At 46.3% G+C, this 19,724-nt stretch overlaps 1 protein-coding gene across 6 annotated transcripts in view; it reads left to right on the top strand.

The window, feature by feature from the left end:
• PRKAG2 (protein kinase AMP-activated non-catalytic subunit gamma 2) overlaps positions 1–19,724 on the top strand; it is a 656,600-nt gene that overhangs the window by 509,755 nt on the left and 127,121 nt on the right. For all 6 annotated transcript variants that reach the window (XM_063921848.1, XM_063921849.1, XM_063921850.1 and 3 more), the window contains one exon: positions 5,289–5,343. In XM_063921848.1, coding sequence (XP_063777918.1) covers positions 5,289–5,343 — 55 coding nt within the window. The remainder of the gene's footprint in view (positions 1–5,288; positions 5,344–19,724) is intronic.

The raw sequence follows: 19,724 nt of genomic DNA, 5'->3' as shown, positions 1-19,724 counted from the left end.
TCTCCCGATGGAAAAAGCCCAGGAACTCCAGAACATGGTCAGAGACCTGTTAAGACCGAAAAGGGTGTCGGTCCATCAATGCACTCGTGTACTGGGAAAAATGGTGGCGACCTACGAGGCCATCCCCTTCGGCAGATTTCATGCGAGGACATTTCAGTGGGACCTTCTGGACAAGTGGTCCGGGTCCCATCTTCAAATTCATCAGAAAATAAGCCTGTCCCCCAGGGCCAGGGTGTCTCTCCTGTGGTGGCTGCAGAGTGCTCACCTTCTAGAGGGTCGCAGGTTCGGCATTCAAGACTGGGTTCTGGTGACCACGGACGCGAGCCTCCGAGGATGGGGAGCAGTCACACAAGGAAGAAATTTTCAGGGAACATGGTCAAGCCAGGAGGCTTGTCTACACATCAACATTCTGGAATTAAGGGCCATATACAACGGCGTACGACAAGCGGAGAATCTTCTTCGCGACCTATCTGTTCTGATTCAATCAGACAACGTCACAGCCGTGGCTCATGTAAACCGCCAAGGCGGGATAAGGAGCAGAGTGGCAATGGCGGAAGCCACAAGGATTCTGCGCTGGGCGGAAAATCACGTAAGCGCTCTGTTAGCAGTCTTCATTCCAGGAGTGGACAACTGGGAAGTAGACTTCCTCAGAAAACACGATCCCCATCCAGGAGAGTGGGGATTCATCAAGAAGTTTTTGCAGAGATAACAAGTCTTTGGGGACTTCCTCAAATAGACATGATGGCGTCACACCTCAACAAGAAGCTTCGGAAGGTATTGTGCCAGGTCAAGGGACCCTCAGGCAGTAGCGGTAGACGCCTTGGTGACACCATGGGTGTTTCAGTCGGTCTATGTATTCCCTCCTCTTCCTCTCATCTCCAAAATATTGAGAATCATAAGAAGAAAAAGAAGGCAGACAATACTCGTTGTTCCAGATTGGCCTCGAAGGGCCTGGTATTCAGATCTTCAGGAGATGCTCACAGAAGATCCATGGCCTCTTCCTCTCAGGGAGGACCTGTTGCAGCGGGGCCCTGCGTGTTCCAAGACTTACCGCGGTTACGTTTGACGGCATGGCGGTTGAACACCGAATCCTAGCTGGGAAAGGTATTCCGGAGGAAGTCATCCCTACTCTGATAAGGGCTAGGAAGGAGGTGATGGCAAAACATTATCACCGTCTCTGGAGGATGTATGTTTCTTGGTGTGAAGCCAAGAATGCTCCTACGGAAGATTTCCACCTGGGCCGTTTTCTCCACTTTCTACAGACAGGACGTTAGACTCCATTAAGGTACAGATTTCGGCCCTATCTATATTCTTTCAGAAGGAATTGGCTTCTCTCCCAGAAGTCCAGACTTTTGTAAAGGGAGTGCTGCACATCCAGCCTCCTTTTGTGCCCCCAGTGACACCATGGGACCTTAACGTGGTGTTACAGTTCCTTAAGTCACACTGGTTTGAACCTCTTCAAACAGTTGAGTTTAAATTTCTCACTTGGAAAGTGGTCATGTTGTTGGCCTTGGCATCTGCAAGGCGGGTGTCCGAATTGGCGGCTTTGTCTCACAAAAGCCCCTGATTTTCCATGTGGATAGAGCAGAGTTGAGGACTCGTCCTCAATTTCTACCTAAGGTGGTTTCATCGTTTAATATGAACCAACCTATTGTGGTGCCTGTGGCTACGGGGGACTCTGAGGATTCCAAGTCTCTTGATGTAGTCAGGGCCTTAAAAGTTTATGTAGCCAGGACGGCTCGAGTTAGGAAAACAGAGGCACTGTTTGTCCTGTATGCTGCCAACAAGATTGGCGCCCCTGCTTCTAAGCCGACTATTGCCCGCTGGATCAGTAACACGATTCAGCAGGCTCATTCTACGGCTGGATTGCCGGTACCTAATTCGGTAAAGGCCCATTCCACTAGGAAGGTGGGCTCTTCTTGGGCGGCTGCCTGAGGTGTCTCGGCATTGCAACTTTGCCGAGCGGCTACTTGGTCGGGTTCAAACACTTTTGCTAAATTCTACAAGTTTGATACCTTGGCTGAGGAGTACCTCATGTTTGCTCAATCGGTGCTGCAGAGTCATCCGCACTCTCCCGCCCGGTCTGGAGCTTTGGTATAATCCCCATGGTCCTTACGGAGTCCCCAGCATCCTCTAGGACGTAAGAGAAAATAAGATTTTAAACCTACCGGTAAATCTTTTTCTCCTAGTCCGTAGAGGATGCTGGGCGCCCGTCCCAGTGCGGACTAAATTCTGCAAGACTTTTATATAGTTATTGCTTACATAAGGGTTATGTTACAGTTTTGATCAGTCTCGAGCTGATGCTGTTTTGTTTCATACTGTTCACTGGTTCGTTTGTTCCAAGTTGTACGGTGTGGGCTGGTGTGTATCTTGCCCTTAGAGTAACAAAAATCCTTTCCTCGTACTGTCCGTCTCCTCTGGGCACAGCTCTCTAACTGAGGTCTGGAGGAGGGGCATAGAGGGAGGAGCCAGTGCACACCCATTCTAAAGTCTTTAGAGTGCCCATGTCTCCTGCGGAGCCAGTCTATACCCCATGGTCCTTACGGAGTCCCCAGCATCCTCTACTAGCTAGGAGAAAAAGATTTACCGGTAGGTTTAAAATCTTATTTTTCAGGTGAATGAAACAGCCGACAGACAGTTGCTGGTGTTGGTCATGTTACTCTGAAAAGGTGTAGAGTTGGGTTACACATACTTGCCTACCTGACCCTCTCCATGGGGGAGAAAAGGCTCTGTTCCTGGACTTTCCTGGTAATGTATGATTGCCATCACCTGTGGTGAGCTAGTTAATTGATAAGAAAGGTGTTTCACCACAGGTGATGACAATCATACATTACCAGGAAAGTCCGGGAACAGAGCCTTTTCTCCCTCATGGAGAGGGTCAGGTAGGCAAGTACGGGGTTACATCAGCATAAAGATATAACTGAAAACCAAACCTTCATGGTGGAGTATAAATAGGCTTACCATACTATCCCTTTAAACTGGGACACTCATGGATTACACAGGTTCTGTGGCTGATCAAAACCAGGTGAAATGCAGGCTTGAATTAAGCCAGCCACTGAACTTGTGTAATTCACACAATAGTATGGTAAGCTTAAGTATAAAGATAAATAATTGACTCCCACTGATATTATACCTCCCAACATGACCCTCTCCAGGAGGGACAGAATGCTCTGCTACTGGACTTCCCTCTTAATTTATGCATGCCATCACCTGTGGTGAAACGGGTGTGGCTCATAGTCGACCACACTTAGGTCAACAGTGACTAGATCGACACATGCATTTGGTCAACATGTACAAGGTCGACATGAGTTAAAAAATTTTTGGTGTTTTCTTCGTAGTGCACCGTGTCCCCTCACATGGCTCGCTTTGCTCGCCATGCTTCAGGCAAGGTTACCTTTTTCGAATCGTAGTCCATGTGAATAGTAAAGTATGAAAAAGTTCAAAAAGTGAAAAGAAAAAAGTGAAGTCTCATGTCGACCTAATGCATGTCGACGTAGACACTGTTGACTTAAGTGTGGTTGACCTAGAGACCGCATACCGGTGAAACACCTTTCTCATCCATTAACCGGTTCAAAACAAATGCCAGCAATCATAAATTAAGAGGAAAGTCCAGGAGCAGAACATTTTGTCCCTCCTGGAGAGGGTCATGTTGGGAGGTATGATTATAGAGAGTGCGGAGGAGGAGTTTACCGTAGGTGCCTTTTTGTGTGAATGTACACTATATCTGCTACCTTGGGTGGCGACCATACAGTGATTGCCCATTTTTTGGTGGCATCATATAGTGATGTTCCTCTTCAGGTGACTACCGTAAAGTGATGACCCTTTTCTCGTGCTAGCATAGTGATGACCTACTTCTGGTGGCTGCCATATAGCCATGACCCTCTTCTGGTGGCTGCCATATAGCGATGAGCCTCTGCTGCTGGCTACCATATATTGATGAGACTCTGCTGGTGGCTGCCATATATATCGATGACCCTCTTGTGGTGGCTTCCATATAGCGATGAGCCTTTGCTGGTGGCTGCCATATAGCGATGACCCTCTTGTGGTTGCTGCCATATAGTGATGAGCCTTTGCTGGTGGCTGCCATATAGCGATGACTCTTGTGGTGGCTGCCATATAGCGATGAGCCTCTGCTGCTGGCTACCATATAGCGATGAGACTCTGCTGGTGGCTGCCATATATATCGATGACCCTCTTGTGGTGGCTTCCATATAGCGATGAGCCTTTGCTGGTGGCTGCCATATAGCGTTGACCCTCTTGTGGTTGCTGCCATATAGTGATGAGCCTTTGCTGGTGGCTGCCATATAGCGATGACTCTCGTGGTGGCTGCCATATAGCGATGAGCCTTTGCTGGTGGCTGCCATATAGCGATGACCCTCTTGTGGTGGCTGCCATATAACAATGACCCTCTGCTGGTGGCTACCATACAGCAATGACCCTTTGCTGGTGGCTACCATACAGCAATGACCCTCTTTTGGTGGCTGCCATATAGTGAAGAACCTCTTATGGTGGGTAGTCTACAAAATCCAGAGAAGATGACTATTATATAGAGCAGAGCCCTTGAATGTCTAATTATAACACATACTCTGCCTGCCATCACTGATCCTGTAACAAGAACCTAGAAGTGATCCAGGATCCATGTTTGGCTGTGACATAAGAGGGGATTTACGAACACTCTGATGGCACCAACTAAAGTTAATGACTGTCAGTGAATGAATGTAGTATATTAATTACATCGGCGAGAGGTCAGGTGTCAGAGAGAGGCTATGTGGCGGCATGTGCGCACAGAGCTGTATGCTCGGCAGCCGGGCACAGCAGGATATACCATAGCACTATGGGCGGAAGGTCCGGGCACGCCCTGTCTGGGGCTCTCCCCGGCGTGGAGGAGCTGGGGAGTGGGGGCACAGGGAGACACGGTAGCAAGCTTAGTGAATGAGCCCCGCAATCCCCATAGTGACAGCCGGCAGCGGCTCCTAATATGTGTGCTGCAGAGATGGGGCGGGGCACGTCTCACCTCTCTCAGCCATTGGTCAGCGCTACATGTCGCTAGCCAATCAGTGAGCAACGTCCTCAGCTACCCAATGAGCGTAAGCGTGGGAGTGATTAGTACCGCCCTCTCCCGGGCAGGGTCCTCCCAGTAGTGGCTGCAGTGCTGCTGGTGTATATGTACTGTGTATAGAGGGAGAAGCGGAGGAGACTGGAACAGGGCTGCTGCTGCCTCCTTCTCCTGCCTCCCTCCTTTCCTGTATGAGCGCTCATCATTCTCTCTCTGCCTTCTCCCCACACAGGCTCCGGGCACCACCATTGGAGGCATGCTGGAGAAACTGGAGCTAGAAGATGAAGGTAAGGAGACTTATGTCCAGCTACTGTCTATCTGCCCCACCTGGGCTGCTGCCAGTCATGTCTGGCTGTCTCTGGTGTATGTGCTACAGGCAGGGGAGACCAGGGCCCTGCGCTGCTGCTGCTGAGCTGAGTGATGCACTGTTAGCCTTATTGCAGGGGCCTACATGCAGGCCAGGGGCCAGATTACTCGTCTATGCGTTATACCCCCTACCTACAGTGTTCTGTCACCATATTGTACCTACTGTATATACCATGCTATATATATATGCAGCTGTTACACTCATGTGTACAGGTTGCATGCTCTGCTATGATGCACACAGGTGATTTATATATGCACAACAGAAAACTGCAAATACTGTGTTAGCATACAAAGAAATACACTGTTTATATACTGCTTCTGATACTGCTAGGACATTATTGTGTTGGGTAATTGTTCTGCGCTCTATGAATGGCTGGGAAGGCAGATTTAATTTATAGTACCCCCAGATTCCCTGCTGTTGGAATAATGTATGCTGCTAAACAACATGATCACTGTTGTTTTCCATTCACTGCCCATTAAGCAAATCTATTATTGGTTTATAAAAAAAAAAAAAAAAATAACGTCCCACATAATACCAATTGCTGAGGGGAGAGGCTGTTCCTGCATTCAGTAGGAGAATGTTTAGTTTATAGCTGTGACAGACACGCTAGTCTGGGAATAACCAGCTGTACCTCCCCCCTCTGTTCTGTTATATACCAGAGACCGGATCATCCTGCAGGGTACAGTGAGTGGTTAACTTGCCCAAATGGCCTTTTGTGCAGTGAGCGTTAGCAGAGGCCACATATTCTATATCACTAGTGGGGATTACTTTAGTGCTCCAACGAGTGAGACAGAAAATACATGGTAGAAATGTCACAGCTATTTTGGTTGCCTCCTTCATCTTGTGTGATATATGGTGCTAGTAATGATTCTCCGTGCATATTACACATTACTATAATTTTGCACCTTAAAACACCTTTTAGTAAAGTTGTTTAATAGCAACAGTGGTTTAAAACAGTATTGTTGCTTTATTAACAGTAATTACACTTGGTAGTACTAAAAAGATCAGTAGCTGATTCCTGGTCTGTAGAAATGCCACTATTCTGTAATGTGCCCATTGCTACATAAAACGCTGTAATGTACCTTATGACGTCTCATTTTATATGGTTGTTCAACAGAAGTAATGTATATATGTGAGCGATGGTCAGTGTTGTGGAATGCATGTGGCCCCTGCCGTGCATACTCCTAATGCACCTGGTTGTACAGCAAAGTGCATGGATTTGCAGGCCACCTGCATGTGTGAGAAATATAGCATCTTCAAGGCTAGGTATAGAGCAGAAGTTCCCAAACTCCTCTATTACTGTTCAGGTTTTAAGGATGTCCATGCTGGAATCCAGATAGTTAAATCAAATTAACAGCAGTACTAATTAAGTCACCTGTGCTCAAGCATGGATATCCTTGTAACCTGGACTGTAATGGCAGAGTTTGGGAACCTCTGGCATAGAAATTTGTTTATTGGGGAAGATTATTTAAGACATTCAGCAAGATTAGGGATGTGCATTTAGTAGGAGATATTGTCCTTTTTCTTACCATAAAGGCCAGTGTATTCAGTAAGGCAACTTCTGCATATTAGAGGGCACTTTATATAGAGAAAAGACCATTTCTGGGCTATGTTGACTACTGTGAAAATAATAACTTTCAAACGTAGTAATGATCTGATGCAAAATGGGTACTTTTTGAGCGAATTGGATATTTACACGCATTTTTTTTTTTTTTGCCCGTCTGTAAATTACCATTTTTTTTTTTATTTTTTTTTTTGTATGTATGTATTTTAAAGATCTAGTCTTGAGCATGTTGGCATTGGCTTGCTCTTGTTTGTCCGTGCTTGGTCAGGTGTGATTAGGAACTTGTCAGTGAAGGGAGTAGTACTTTTATGCACCAATACCAGTTGTTTTAAACTTTATGGTAATTTTCAGTGCTTTACAAATGGCCAGATTTAGGGGGTGATGTATATAACAGTGAGAAGAGTGGAGAAGTTACTCATATCAACCACTCGATGTCTACCTACCATTTTATATGATGTGCTCGATAAATGCTTTCTCCAAGCATATTGGTCGCTATGTGCAATTTCTACTTCTCCACTGGTCCACTTCTCCACTCTTCCTCCCCTAACCCCCCCTTCAATGCTTGATGCATCAACCACATTAGTGTCTATGTACTAAGTGTTGGAGAGAGATAAAGTGGATGGAGATCAAGTACCAGACAATCGACTCCTAACTGTGTCATTCTTCAAACACAGTCAGTAATATGGCAGTTAGGAGCTAATTGGCTGGTACTTTATCTCCGTCCATCACGCTTCATAGCTTAGTTAGTACATAGACCCCTTAGTTTTTTTACATTCACTCAAGAGAATTGTATGTATTCAAAAAAATTGCCACTGCCCATTTGTGATTACTCACTGTTCAAGTTCCATGAGAGAATCACTGATCATAGGTAAAAATAAAAAATACTTGGAAATGATCATACAGAAACCTTTTTAGTAATGTGATGATGTATAATACTGATTAAAGTAACAGTAAAAAGAGACATGACTACTCATCTACACAGCCAAAGGAGCCTGTTCAGTCTCCCTTTTCCGCATTGGGGCCCCTGCCAATGAAAAACACAAGTCTGTCCAGTTCATTACACACATGATAAATGTGCGTGAAGCCTACACTTACAATACTTATAGAAGTACATCTATTACAGCCTACAGTTGGTGACTCATAACTAAACTGCTAACTACCCAGCTGTTGTCTTCTGGAGTACTGAGGGCATAGAGGGGACCCATGATGGGTGCGTTATGCTGTTCCATCTTAACAGGTATTTAATCGACCCCATAGATTGGCGATGTCTCCAGCTGTCTGCTGACCTATTGTCAGACAATCCAGATCACTGCACCCACATATCTGCCTCTTCCATGGGACTGTGCCACAAGTCATTGTATTAGCGTGGTGTTACACATAATAATGACCTGATAAGGACTTATGGGGTAGAGCGGAGGACAGCGGCAGTTTTGGGAATAGTACTTTTTTTTTTAATATTATCTTTATTAATGAGCTATAGAAGCTACTTCAAGTGTTGTACCAATAATGTTTTGATTAGAGATGAGCAGAGAACCAAACCTCCCCCCGTACTTCACGTTCCGAGCCGGGAACCAAGTCCGGCTCGGGACACTCTGGTCCCAGAACGAGGCAAAACGTCATCATCCCGCTGTCAGATTCTCGCGGGTTTTGGATTCCATATATAGAGCCGCATGTCGCCGCCATTTTCACTCCGGACTTGGAGAGTGAGGGAGACAGACCTCTGTCTCTCTCTGTGGGTGGTGGCTTTGGGTGTGTCAGTGTGTACTCTCTAGGGGGGCTGTCCTGTCACTGTTGTCATGTGCTGCAGCTGTACATGGGTGTTGCTGTACGGGGGCACTGTCCTGTATGCTGTGAAAATACAGGGGTGCTGGCCCTGTCCTGTATGCTGTAAAAATTCAGTGGTGCTGTGAAAATAAATGTACACTGGCCCTGTCCTGGATGCTGTAAAATTGCAGGGTTACTGTGGAAATAAATGTACACTGGCCCTGTCCTGTATGCTGTAAAAATACAGGGGTGCTGTGAAAATAAAGGGGCACTGTTCTGTGTGCTGTAATAATAAAGGGGTGCTGTCTGTGAAATGGAGAACAAAAATTTTGAGGGAATAAATAGTGAAAGATCAGGAACCACATCCAGTTCCTAGTACTAGTACTAGTGCTGAAGCTGCTGCTGCCACCAGTCATGACATTGACGATGCAATTCCATCAACGTCGTCTGCTAATGCCGCTGCCCAATGTCATAGAGGGCACGTAAAATCCAAGAAGCAAAAATTAATAACCAAAGAAAGAAGAAATCTTTCTGCTAAGAAACGTATAATTGACAATATGCCATTCACAACACGAATTAGCAAGGAAAGGCAAAGGCCTTGGCCTATGTTCATGACTGGTGGTTCAGCTTCTCATGAAGATGGAAGCCCTCCTCCCGTCTCAATTTTTTTTAAAAATAAAGCTTCTTAAAGCACAGGAAAAAACAACTGTGCGTTCAGAGATATCAAAATTTTCCAAGGAGAGTCCAAGTGTGTCCGCGGTTGCGATGTCTAGGCCTGACAATCCCAAGACTGTATGGGAAAAGAAGGCTCCTACCACCATTTGCACGCCCCCTGCATGTGCAGGGAGGAGTACTGCCAGTCCAGTTGCTGATATTGAGATTGAGGATGTCACTGTAGAAGTACACCAGGATGAGGAGGATATTGGTGTAGCTGGCAGTGATGAGGAAGTTGACGATGAGGATTCTGATGGTCATGTCCAGGATTGGCCAACCTGTGGCTCTCTAGCAGTTGTGCTGCCGTATAATTCCAGGGATGCTGCTGTATTTGATCCTAGGTTTAAGTTAAAGCTTGGAGCAGAATATGAAACAAGCTTCAACATCACAACCAGATTTGTGAAAACATATAGCCGCAAAGATGGAAATTGCATTTTTGACTAAGGGGAAATTCAGACCTGATCGTAGCAGCAAATTTGTTAGCGGTTGAGCAAAACCATGTGCGCTGCAGGAGGGGGGGGGGGGGGGAACAGATGTAACAAGTGCAGAGAGAGTTAGATTTGGGTGGGGCGTGTTCAAACTTAAATCTAAATTGCAGTGTAAAAATAAAGCAGCCGGTATTTACCCTGCACAGAAACAAAGTAACCCACCCAAATCTAACTCTCTCTGCACATGTTATATCTGCCCCCCCCCCCTGCAGTGTACATGGTTTTGCCCAATTGCTAACAAATTTGCTACTCCGATCAGGTCTGAATTACCCCCTAAGTGTTTTCTAATGAGACCACATTCGGAAGAGTCGGAATCCTAATCCATCGCAACTGCCAGAGAACTAGATTTTCCAAACACACCTAGGTCTATATGTCTGCCATATAATTCCTGGGGTGTGCTGTCTGAACCCGCTCATCTACATCTTCTAGTGTGCACTGTGTACCCAGCATTAGAGAGAGGTTCTTCTCAATTATTTCATGTTAGGGACTCAAATGAATGGCTCCAATTAGTCAGCCTTAATTTTGATTTATTATTAATGTTCCACATTTTGGGATTATTTACAAGATGTGCATTTTTGTACAGGGTGATTTTACTTTATTTTGTAAATGTTTTCTCCTTAATTGTACAATGTAAGGACTGCGTAGGGTTATCGCAAGACATCGCTGTGTTAGAAGAACAGAGTTTCAGTGATTTTGCATTGCATCAGCTTTCCATTGTACTGCAGCATTAGATGTACAGGGATCAGTACTAAATGCCGCCGGTCGGAATCCCGGCGGTCGAAATACCGACGCCAGAATCCCGACCACACAATCCCGACAGGGGTGGTGAGCGGAACGTAGCCCCTTGCGGGCCCGCTTCGCTCGCTACGCTCGGCACACTATTATATTCTCCCTCTATGGGTGTCGTGGACACCCACGGAGGGAGAATATGTCGGGATTGTGGCGGTCGGGATTCCGGCGTCGGTATTTCGACCGCTGGGATTCCGTCCGGCGGCATCTTGACCGCATCCCGATGGACCAGGAGCTCTTGTGAGGCACAAAGTTACTGAATAAGGCCCAATATGGAGTCTCATGGTGCCTTACAGCCAGGAAGACGTCTGTCTTGCCAGGCTGAGGCATGCTGTTGGCATAGAGGTTAACATTGCTTCCTCCCACAGTCCTACTTATAGTATGAAATGAGTTTCAACTGTAGAGTGGTAAACTCCACTAGGGTAGGGGCTTGATAATAAATTCACTGCACAGTCCTGCTTAGTACTGTACCGAACCCACCCGAACTCAAGTTGCCTGATACGTGGCTGCTGTGGGGGCTCAGGAGGGGCTGCTAAAACATTGAAGGGGCTGCTTTATTTAAAAATAAAATAAAATATGAATAAAATAAACAAGACACAGGTATGCTTACATGCGTGTAACTGGGAGCTGTGAAAAATGAAAATAAGGTATTTGCCACAAAATATGTTAATAAAAATGCAATGAAAAAAAAAGAAACCCACAAGATTTTCTCCAGTCTCTGTGGAGGGGAAAATATCAAATCTTGATCCTGTGGTATACACCAGTTTATTTGCATCCCAGCATTAAATTCGAGATTATCTTAATCCCTGAAAATGGAGAAGGGAGTACAAATTTGGGGGCTTTGGCCCCTAGTTTTTTAGTTTGTCCAGTAATGTGGTAATTATATACTTGATTGGTTGAAGTCCTCTCCGTTCCACACCAATATAGGAGTGGAGGTGAAAGCCTGTGTGTTGTTCCTGATTGCGTGTGCCTCTCTCTCTTCTTTTTTTTTTTTTTTTTTTTTAATCACCTTCTTGACACTGTCCTTTTCTCATAATGTGAAAAGTCATCAAATATGGAGGTGGTATGTTTGTAGCTAGCTATGATTCGGAGAAGTTGGCAAGCTTTTTCCAGGGGGACCACCTGTCACTGAAATGATGTGTTTATTAAACTGTGCACGTCCTGTTTAAACAACCTAAGGGTGGGTGGCGAGGACTATTCTATCTTGCACCTCCCCCCTTTTTTTTTTCTGCATTATGTGCTCTTTGGGGCCTAGTTTTTAAAACTGCCACTGCAGTGCCACTCCTAGATTTGCCAGATGTTTGTGTCGCCCACTTGTGTCACTTATCTTGGTCATCCAGCTACGTCGGTGCAACTTTTTGACCTAAAAACAATATTGTGAGGTGGGAGGTGTTCAGAATAGACTGGAAATGAGTGGAAATTAATGTTATTGATTTTAATAATACTGTAAGATCAAAAATACCCCCAAATTCTGTGATTTTTTTTTTTTTAGCTGTTTTTAAGGAGTTTTTTAAAAACAAAACCCAAAAGGGGTGGTTTTGGCGAAAACCAATCCAGATCGAAAATACTAACTGAGATCCAGATCCAAAACACGAAAAGTGTCCTCCGCGCATCTCTAGTTTTGATACCTTCTATGCTTGTAATATTTTCATTAGACCACTACAGAGGAAAGTAAAAGAAAATGTGTCATAATATGTATAAATTGGTTACAGTGTGCTTACGTGGCGTGCTGGATCTAGTCTGTAGCCCAGACATATTTTCTAGTTTTGATGAAAATCAATCTTGTTTTGAATGCACTCTTTTTTCTCCATCTGCTGCATTGTGCTTCCTGACAAAGGGCCATAGTGGGAGGGTATTATTCCCAGGTTGGGCACCTGTCTGCTGAACTGTGTAAATGCTTGCATGACGCCTTCCAATCATTTAGTACTCTTCCTTAACAGTCTTGTGGAGGGGTAGAGGGGCCCCCACCTTTATTGTACTAAGTAGGAAGCACTTGATATGAGTGGGAAAAAGGTTAGCATCCCTTTTAAATTGGGCATTTGATCTCGTGTTTTATTTTGAGACACCACGCTGTCTAGTAGCCCAGCAACGTATGTACAGTATTCAGAAGTCCTCAGCATGCCATGTCCTCGGGGCTCTTATGCCTGGGGGTGGTTGGCTAATTTAACTTCCAGGATAGGTGACTATTCACAGAAACTCGCTCTGTGGACTGTTTTTGTCTGTAAATGAAAATTTAAGTGCAAGAAGCTCATGGTGGTCACAATCAATCAAGGTGGAATTGATGGATTCAGCCTTGTGCCATGAATCTTCCTCTGTATAGAATATTCCTGTGTGATCCTTCTCCGCTATAATGCATTAACTGTAGGGACACACGACAGCCAATCTAATTAGCGTTGTGTAGATTCAGGACCAGAGTATCCAGTTTTCAGCCGCTGTGACAGGTGGAATTGCAGTTTACTTTCCTCACTCATCAATGCCTCTAGATCCTGTCTAGGTATAAGGTGGATTTTTTTTTTTTTAAAGAAAAAATTAAGTATTTAATGCGAGAAAAGTGAATGCAGTCAAAAATAGACCCAAAATGGTTTCATCCACTGTGCGAAGGCGGTCTGTTTTCTTTAAGTCTACTGCCAAAACAGCTAGTGCCCAGTCTCTCGCTTAGTTGGGCAGGGTACTCTCAGGTTGGTTTTGACTTTAAAAATAAAATAAAAACTGCTGCGTGAAGTCGGGCAGAAACCAAACAAATTTTAAGTGGAACCCTTTATTTCAATGTTTACAACTTTAAAATGTTTTTAAACCAACACCCACAGAGAGGGTGCAGAAATAAAGCTGGTTGAAATTGGTTTTCACAGCGCGTTCTTCATGGGTTATTGACTTTTGTGTACTTATGAATTCTGTTCAGATGGAAACATCCGAATGTTGTCCATACACCAGAAACCCTGTACACCACCAGTGCATGCAATCCTGTGACTGGACCGCGCGTAATCAAATGAAGGCCAAGAAACAATTGTAACAATCTCTCCGCTATGTGTGAGATTTTAGGGCGTGCACACAAGCAGAATGCACTTGTACGAGGCAGTGTCACTATTTAAATTAGTATTTACACAGACACTGCCAGCTATTGAGCAAAACCTAAATACAAATGCATGGCAGGCCAATCTAGCACCAGCGATAGCGATGCGCGGGGCTGCGCATCGCTATCGCTGTAGGGGGTACACATGGAGCGATCATGCTTTAAAATCTAAGCAATCTAGTCAGATTGCTTAGATTATGGCTCCGTGAGTACCCCCCTTTAAGAATACTTTTACTGTATACTATATTTAATGATGCTATATGTTCATGGTGACTTTATTAATGCACACCTAGAAAATTTGATAATGGTAAAATATATATTTAAATGGTATATGTCTTGCTGTGCAGTGTGGAAATACCTCAGTACCTTCCTCACGCTGTGCCGGCCACAGACATGGAGATGAAGCAGCCGGCAGCTACTTCAACTAAATATATCACACTGCTGCTCCTTTACAATCGGTTATAACTGGGAGCTATAATGTCACAGCCGTTTGCCGAATTCTCTAGGTTGGCGGCGTTAACCAGAGCTTGCGCCGGTCATGCACCCTCAGTGTCAGCCCTCTGTTACTATTTCGCTAGTGTGTGGTCTGTAATCCAGCAGAATGGGGATGTTCTTTTTATAGTTGTTATTATTTGTATAATTCGGATTAACACAGAGGTTCCCAAACGTGGTCCTCAAGGCACCCCAGCAGTCCAGGATTTAGGTATATCCATGGCTCGGCACAGATGGTTAAATCAAATTGACTGAGGTGCTAATTAAGTCACCTGTGGCCAAGCATGGATACATTTAAAACCTGGACCATTGGGGTGCCTTGAGGACCGTGTTTTGGAACCTCTGGATTAACAGGTCAACATGAAAAAAGTTACAGGGTAAAAACGTTGACACTTATTCTATGTTGTTCTGCATGTTTAACTATATTTCTCTGACGTCCTAGTGGATGCTGGGAACTCCGTAAGGACCATGGGGAATAGACGGGCTCCGCAGGAGACTGGGCACTCTAAAAGAAAGATTAGGTACTATCTGGTGTGCACTGGCTCCTCCCTCTATGCCCCTCCTCCAGACCTCGGTTAGATTTCTGTGCCCGGTCGAGCTGGATGCACACTAGGGGCTCTCCTGAGCTCCTAGAAAGAAAGTATAATTTAGGTTTTCTCTAACGTCCTAAGTGGATGCTGGGGACTCCGTCAGGACCATGGGGAATAGCGGCTCCGCAGGAGACAGGGCACAAAAATAAAGCTTTAGGATTAGGTGGTGTGTACTGGCTCCTCCCCCTATGACCCTCCTCCAAGCCTCAGTTAGGTTTTTGTGCCCGTCCGAGCAGGGTGCAATCTAGGTGGCTCTCCTAAAGAGCTGCTTAGAAAAAGTTTTTAGGTTTTTTATTTTCAGTGAGTCCTGCTGGCAACAGGCTCACTGCATCGAGGGACTTAGGGGAGAGAATTTCAACTCACTTGCGTGCAGGATGGATTGGATTCTTAGGCTACTGGACACCATTAGCTCCAGAGGGAGTCGGAACACAGGTCTCACCCTGGGGTTCGTCCCGGAGCCGCGCCGCCGACCCCCCTTACAGATGCTGAAGATTGAAGGTCCGGAAACAGGCGGCAGAAGGCTCTTCAGTCTTCATGAAGGTAGCGCACAGCACTGCAGCTGTGCGCCATTGTTGTCACACACTTCACACCAAGCGGTCACGGAGGGTGCAGGGCGCTGCTGGGGGCGCCCTGGGCAGCAATATTTAATACCTTTATGGCAAAAGAATACATCACATATAGCCATTGAGGCTATATGTATGTATTTAACCCATGCCAGATATCTAAAACTTCGGGAGAAAAGCCCGCCGAAATAGGGGGCGGGGCTTATTCTCCTCAGCACACAGCGCCATTTTCCTGCTCAGCTCCGCTGTGAGGAAGGCTCCCAGGACTCTCCCCTGCACTGCACTACAGAAACAGGGTAAAACAGAGAGGGGGGGCATTTTTTGGCGATATTTTGATATATTTAAGCTGCTATAAGGAACAACACTTATATAAGGTTGTTCCCATATATATTATAGCGCTTGGGTGTGTGCTGGCAAACTCTCCCTCTGTCTCCCCAAAGGGCTAGTGGGGTCCTGTCTTCGATAAGAGCATTCCCTGTGTGTCTGCTGTGTGTCGGTACGTGTGTGTCGACATGTATGAGGACGATGTTGGTGTGGAGGCAGAGCAATTGCCGATAATGGTGATGTCACCCCCCAGGGAGTCGACACCGGAATGGATGGCTTTGTTTATGGAATTACGTGATAATGTCAGCACATTACAAAAATCAGTTGACGACATGAGACGGCCGGCAAACCAGTTAGTACCTGCCCAGGCGTCTCAGACACCGTCAGGGGCTGTAAAGCGCCCTTTACCTCAGTCGGTCGACACAGACCCAGACACAGACACTGAATCTAGTGGCGACGGTGATGAAACAAACGTATTTTCAAGTAGGGCCACACGTTATATGATCACGGCAATGAAGGAGGCTTTGCATATCTCTGATATTGCAAGTACCACAAAAAGGGGTATTATGTGGGGGGTGAAAAAACTACCTGTAGTTTTTCCTGAATCAGAGGAATTAAATGATGTATGTGATGAAGCGTGGGTTAACCCAGATAGAAAAGTGCTAATTTCAAAAAAGTTATTAGCATTATACCCTTTCCCGCCAGAGGTTAGGGCGCGCTGGGAAACACCCCCTAGGGTGGATAAGGCGCTCACACGCTTATCAAAACAAGTGGCGTTACCGTCTCCTGATACGGCCGCCCTCAGGGATCCAGCTGATAGGAGACTGGAAACTACCCTAAAAAGTATATACACACATACTGGTGTTATACTGCGACCAGCCATCGCCTCAGCCTGGATGTGCAGTGCTGGAGTCGTCTGGTTGGATTCCCTGACTGAAAATATTGATACCCTGGATAGGGACAGTATTTTATTGACTATAGAGAAATTAAAGGATGCTTTCCTTTATATGCGAGATGCTCAGAGAGATATTTGCACTCTGGCATCGAGAGTAAATGCGATGTCCATATCTGCCAGAAGGAGTTTATGGACGCGACAGTGGTCAGGTGATGCGGATTCCAAACGACATATGGAAGTATTGCCGTATAAAGGGGAGGAATTATTTGGCGTCGGTCTATCGGATCTGGTGGCCACGGCAACTGCCGGAAAATCCACCTTTTTACCTCAGACCCCCTCCCAACAGAAAAAGACACCGTCTTTTCAGCCGCAGTCCTTTCGGTCCTATAAGAACAAGCGGACAAAAGGACAGTCATATCTGCCTCGGGGCAGAGGAAGGGGTAAGAGAGGGCAGCAAGCAGCCCCTGCCCAGGAACAGAAGCCCTCTCAGGGTTCTGCAAAGCCCTCAGCATGAAGCTGGGGCCTTACAAGCGGACTCAGGAGCGGTGGGGGGTCGACTCAAGAATTTCAGCGCACAGTGGGCTTGCTCACAGGTGGACCCCTGGATCCTGCAGGTAGTATCTCAGGGTTACAGGTTGGAATTCGAGAAGTCTCCCCCTCGCAGGTTCCTAAAGTCTGCTTTGCCAACGTCTCCCTCAGACAGGGCGACGGTATTGGAAGCCATTCACAAGCTGTTTTCTCAGCAGGTGATAGTCAAGGTACCCCTCCTACAACAGGGAAAGGGGTATTACTCCACGCTATTTGTGGTACCGAAGCCGGACGGCTCGGTAAGACCTATTCTAAATCTGAAATCTTTGAACCTGTACATACAAAAATTCAAGTTCAAGATGGAGTCACTCAGAGCAGTGATAGCGAATCTGGAAGAAGGGGACTTTATGGTGTCCCTGGACATAAAGGATGCTTACCTGCATGTCCCAATTTGCCCTTCACATCAAGGGTACCTCAGGTTCGTGGTGCAAAACTGTCATTATCAGTTTCAGACGCTGCCGTTTGGATTGTCCACGGCACCTCGGGTCTTTACCAAGGTAATGGCCGAAATGATGATTCTTCTGCGAAGAAGAGGCGTATTAATTATCCCTTACTTGGACGATCTCCTGATAAGGGCAAGGTCCAGAGAACAGCTGGAGGACGGAGTAGCACTAACCCGACTAGTGCTGCAACAACACGGGTGGATTCTGAATTTTCCAAAATCTCAGTTGACCCCGACGACACGTCTGCTGTTCCTGGGAATGATTTTGGACACTGTTCAGAAAAAGGTGTTTCTTCCGGAGGAGAAAGCCAGGGAGTTATCCGAACTTGTCAGGAACCTCCTAAAACCAGGGAAAGTGTCTGTGCATCAATGCACAAGAGTCCTGGGAAAGATGGTGGCTTCTTACGAAGCGATTCCATTCGGCAGATTCCACGCACGAACTTTTCAGTGGGATCTGCTGGACAAATGGTCCGGATCACATCTGCAGATGCATCAGCGGATAACCTTATCGCCACGGACAAGGGTGTCTCTTCTGTGGTGGTTGCAGAGTGCTCATCTGTTAGAGAGCCGCAGATTCGGCATACAGGACTGGGTCCTGGTGACCACGGATGCCAGTCTGAGAGGCTGGGGAGCGGTCACACAGGGAAGAAACTTCCAGGGAGTATGGTCAAGCCTGGAGATGTCTCTTCACATAAATATACTGGAGCTAAGAGCGATTTACAATGCTCTAAGCCTGGCAAAACCCCTGCTTCAGGGTCAGCCGGTGTTGATCCAGTCGGACAACATCACGGCAGTCGCCCACGTAAACAGACAGGGTGGCACAAGAAGCAGGACAGCAATGGCAGAAGCTGCAAGGATTCTTCGCTGGGCGGAAGATCATGTGATAGCACTGTCAGCAGTATTCATTCCGGGAGTGGACAACTGGGAAGCAGACTTCCTCAGCAGACACGATCTACACCCGGGAGAGTGGGGACTTCATCCAGAAGTCTTCCACATGATTGTGAACCGTTGGGAAAAACCAATGGTGGATATGATGGCGTCCCGCCTCAACAAAAAACTGGACAGGTATTGCGCCAGGTCAAGAGACCCTCAGGCAATAGCTGTGGACGCTCTGGTAACACCGTGGGTGTTCCAGTCAGTGTATGTGTTCCCTCCTCTGCCTCTCATACCAAAAGTACTGAGAATTATACGGCAAAAGGGAGTAAGAACGATACTAGTGGCTCCGGATTGGCCAAGAAGAACTTGGTACCCGGAACTTCAAGAGATGCTCACGGAGGATCCGTGGCCTCTACCTCTAAGACGGGACCTGCTTCAGCAGGGACCGTGTCTATTCCAAGACTTACCGCGGCTGCGTTTGACGGCATGGCGGTTGAACGCCGAATTCTAAGGGAAAAAGGCATTCCGGAAGAGGTCATTCCTACACTGGTAAAAGCCAGGAAGGAGGTGACTGCACAACATTATCACCGCATTTGGAGAAAATATGTTGCGTGGTGTGAGGCCAGGAAGGCCCCCACGGAGGAATTTCAATTGGGTCGATTCCTACATTTCCTGCAAACAGGATTGTCTATGGGCCTCAAATTGGGGTCCATTAAGGTTCAAATTTCGGCCCTGTCGATTTTCTTCCAGAAAGAATTGGCTTCAGTTCCTGAAGTCCAGACTTTTGTAAAAGGAGTACTACATATACAGCCCCCGGTTGTGCCCCCAGTGGCACCGTGGGATCTTAATGTAGTCTTGGATTTTCTCAAATCCCATTGGTTTGAGCCGCTCAAATCGGTGGAGTTGAAGTATCTTACATGGAAAGTAACCATGCTACTGGCCCTGGCTTCAGCCAGGAGAGTATCAGAATTGGCGGCTTTATCATATAAGAGCCCATATCTGATTTTCCATACGGACAGGGCAGAACTGCGGACGCGTCCTCATTTTCTGCCTAAGGTGGTGTCAGCGTTTCACCTGAACCAGCCTATTGTGGTGCCTGCGGCTACTAACGATTTGGAGGATTCCAAGTTGTTGGACGTGGT

The sequence above is a fragment of the Pseudophryne corroboree genome, chromosome 5, assembly GCF_028390025.1.
Source record: "Pseudophryne corroboree isolate aPseCor3 chromosome 5, aPseCor3.hap2, whole genome shotgun sequence".
Classification (NCBI taxonomy): Eukaryota; Metazoa; Chordata; class Amphibia; order Anura; family Myobatrachidae; genus Pseudophryne; species Pseudophryne corroboree.
The sequence above is the reverse complement of the archived record's forward strand: the minus strand, read 5'-3'. Positions and strand labels throughout refer to the sequence as shown.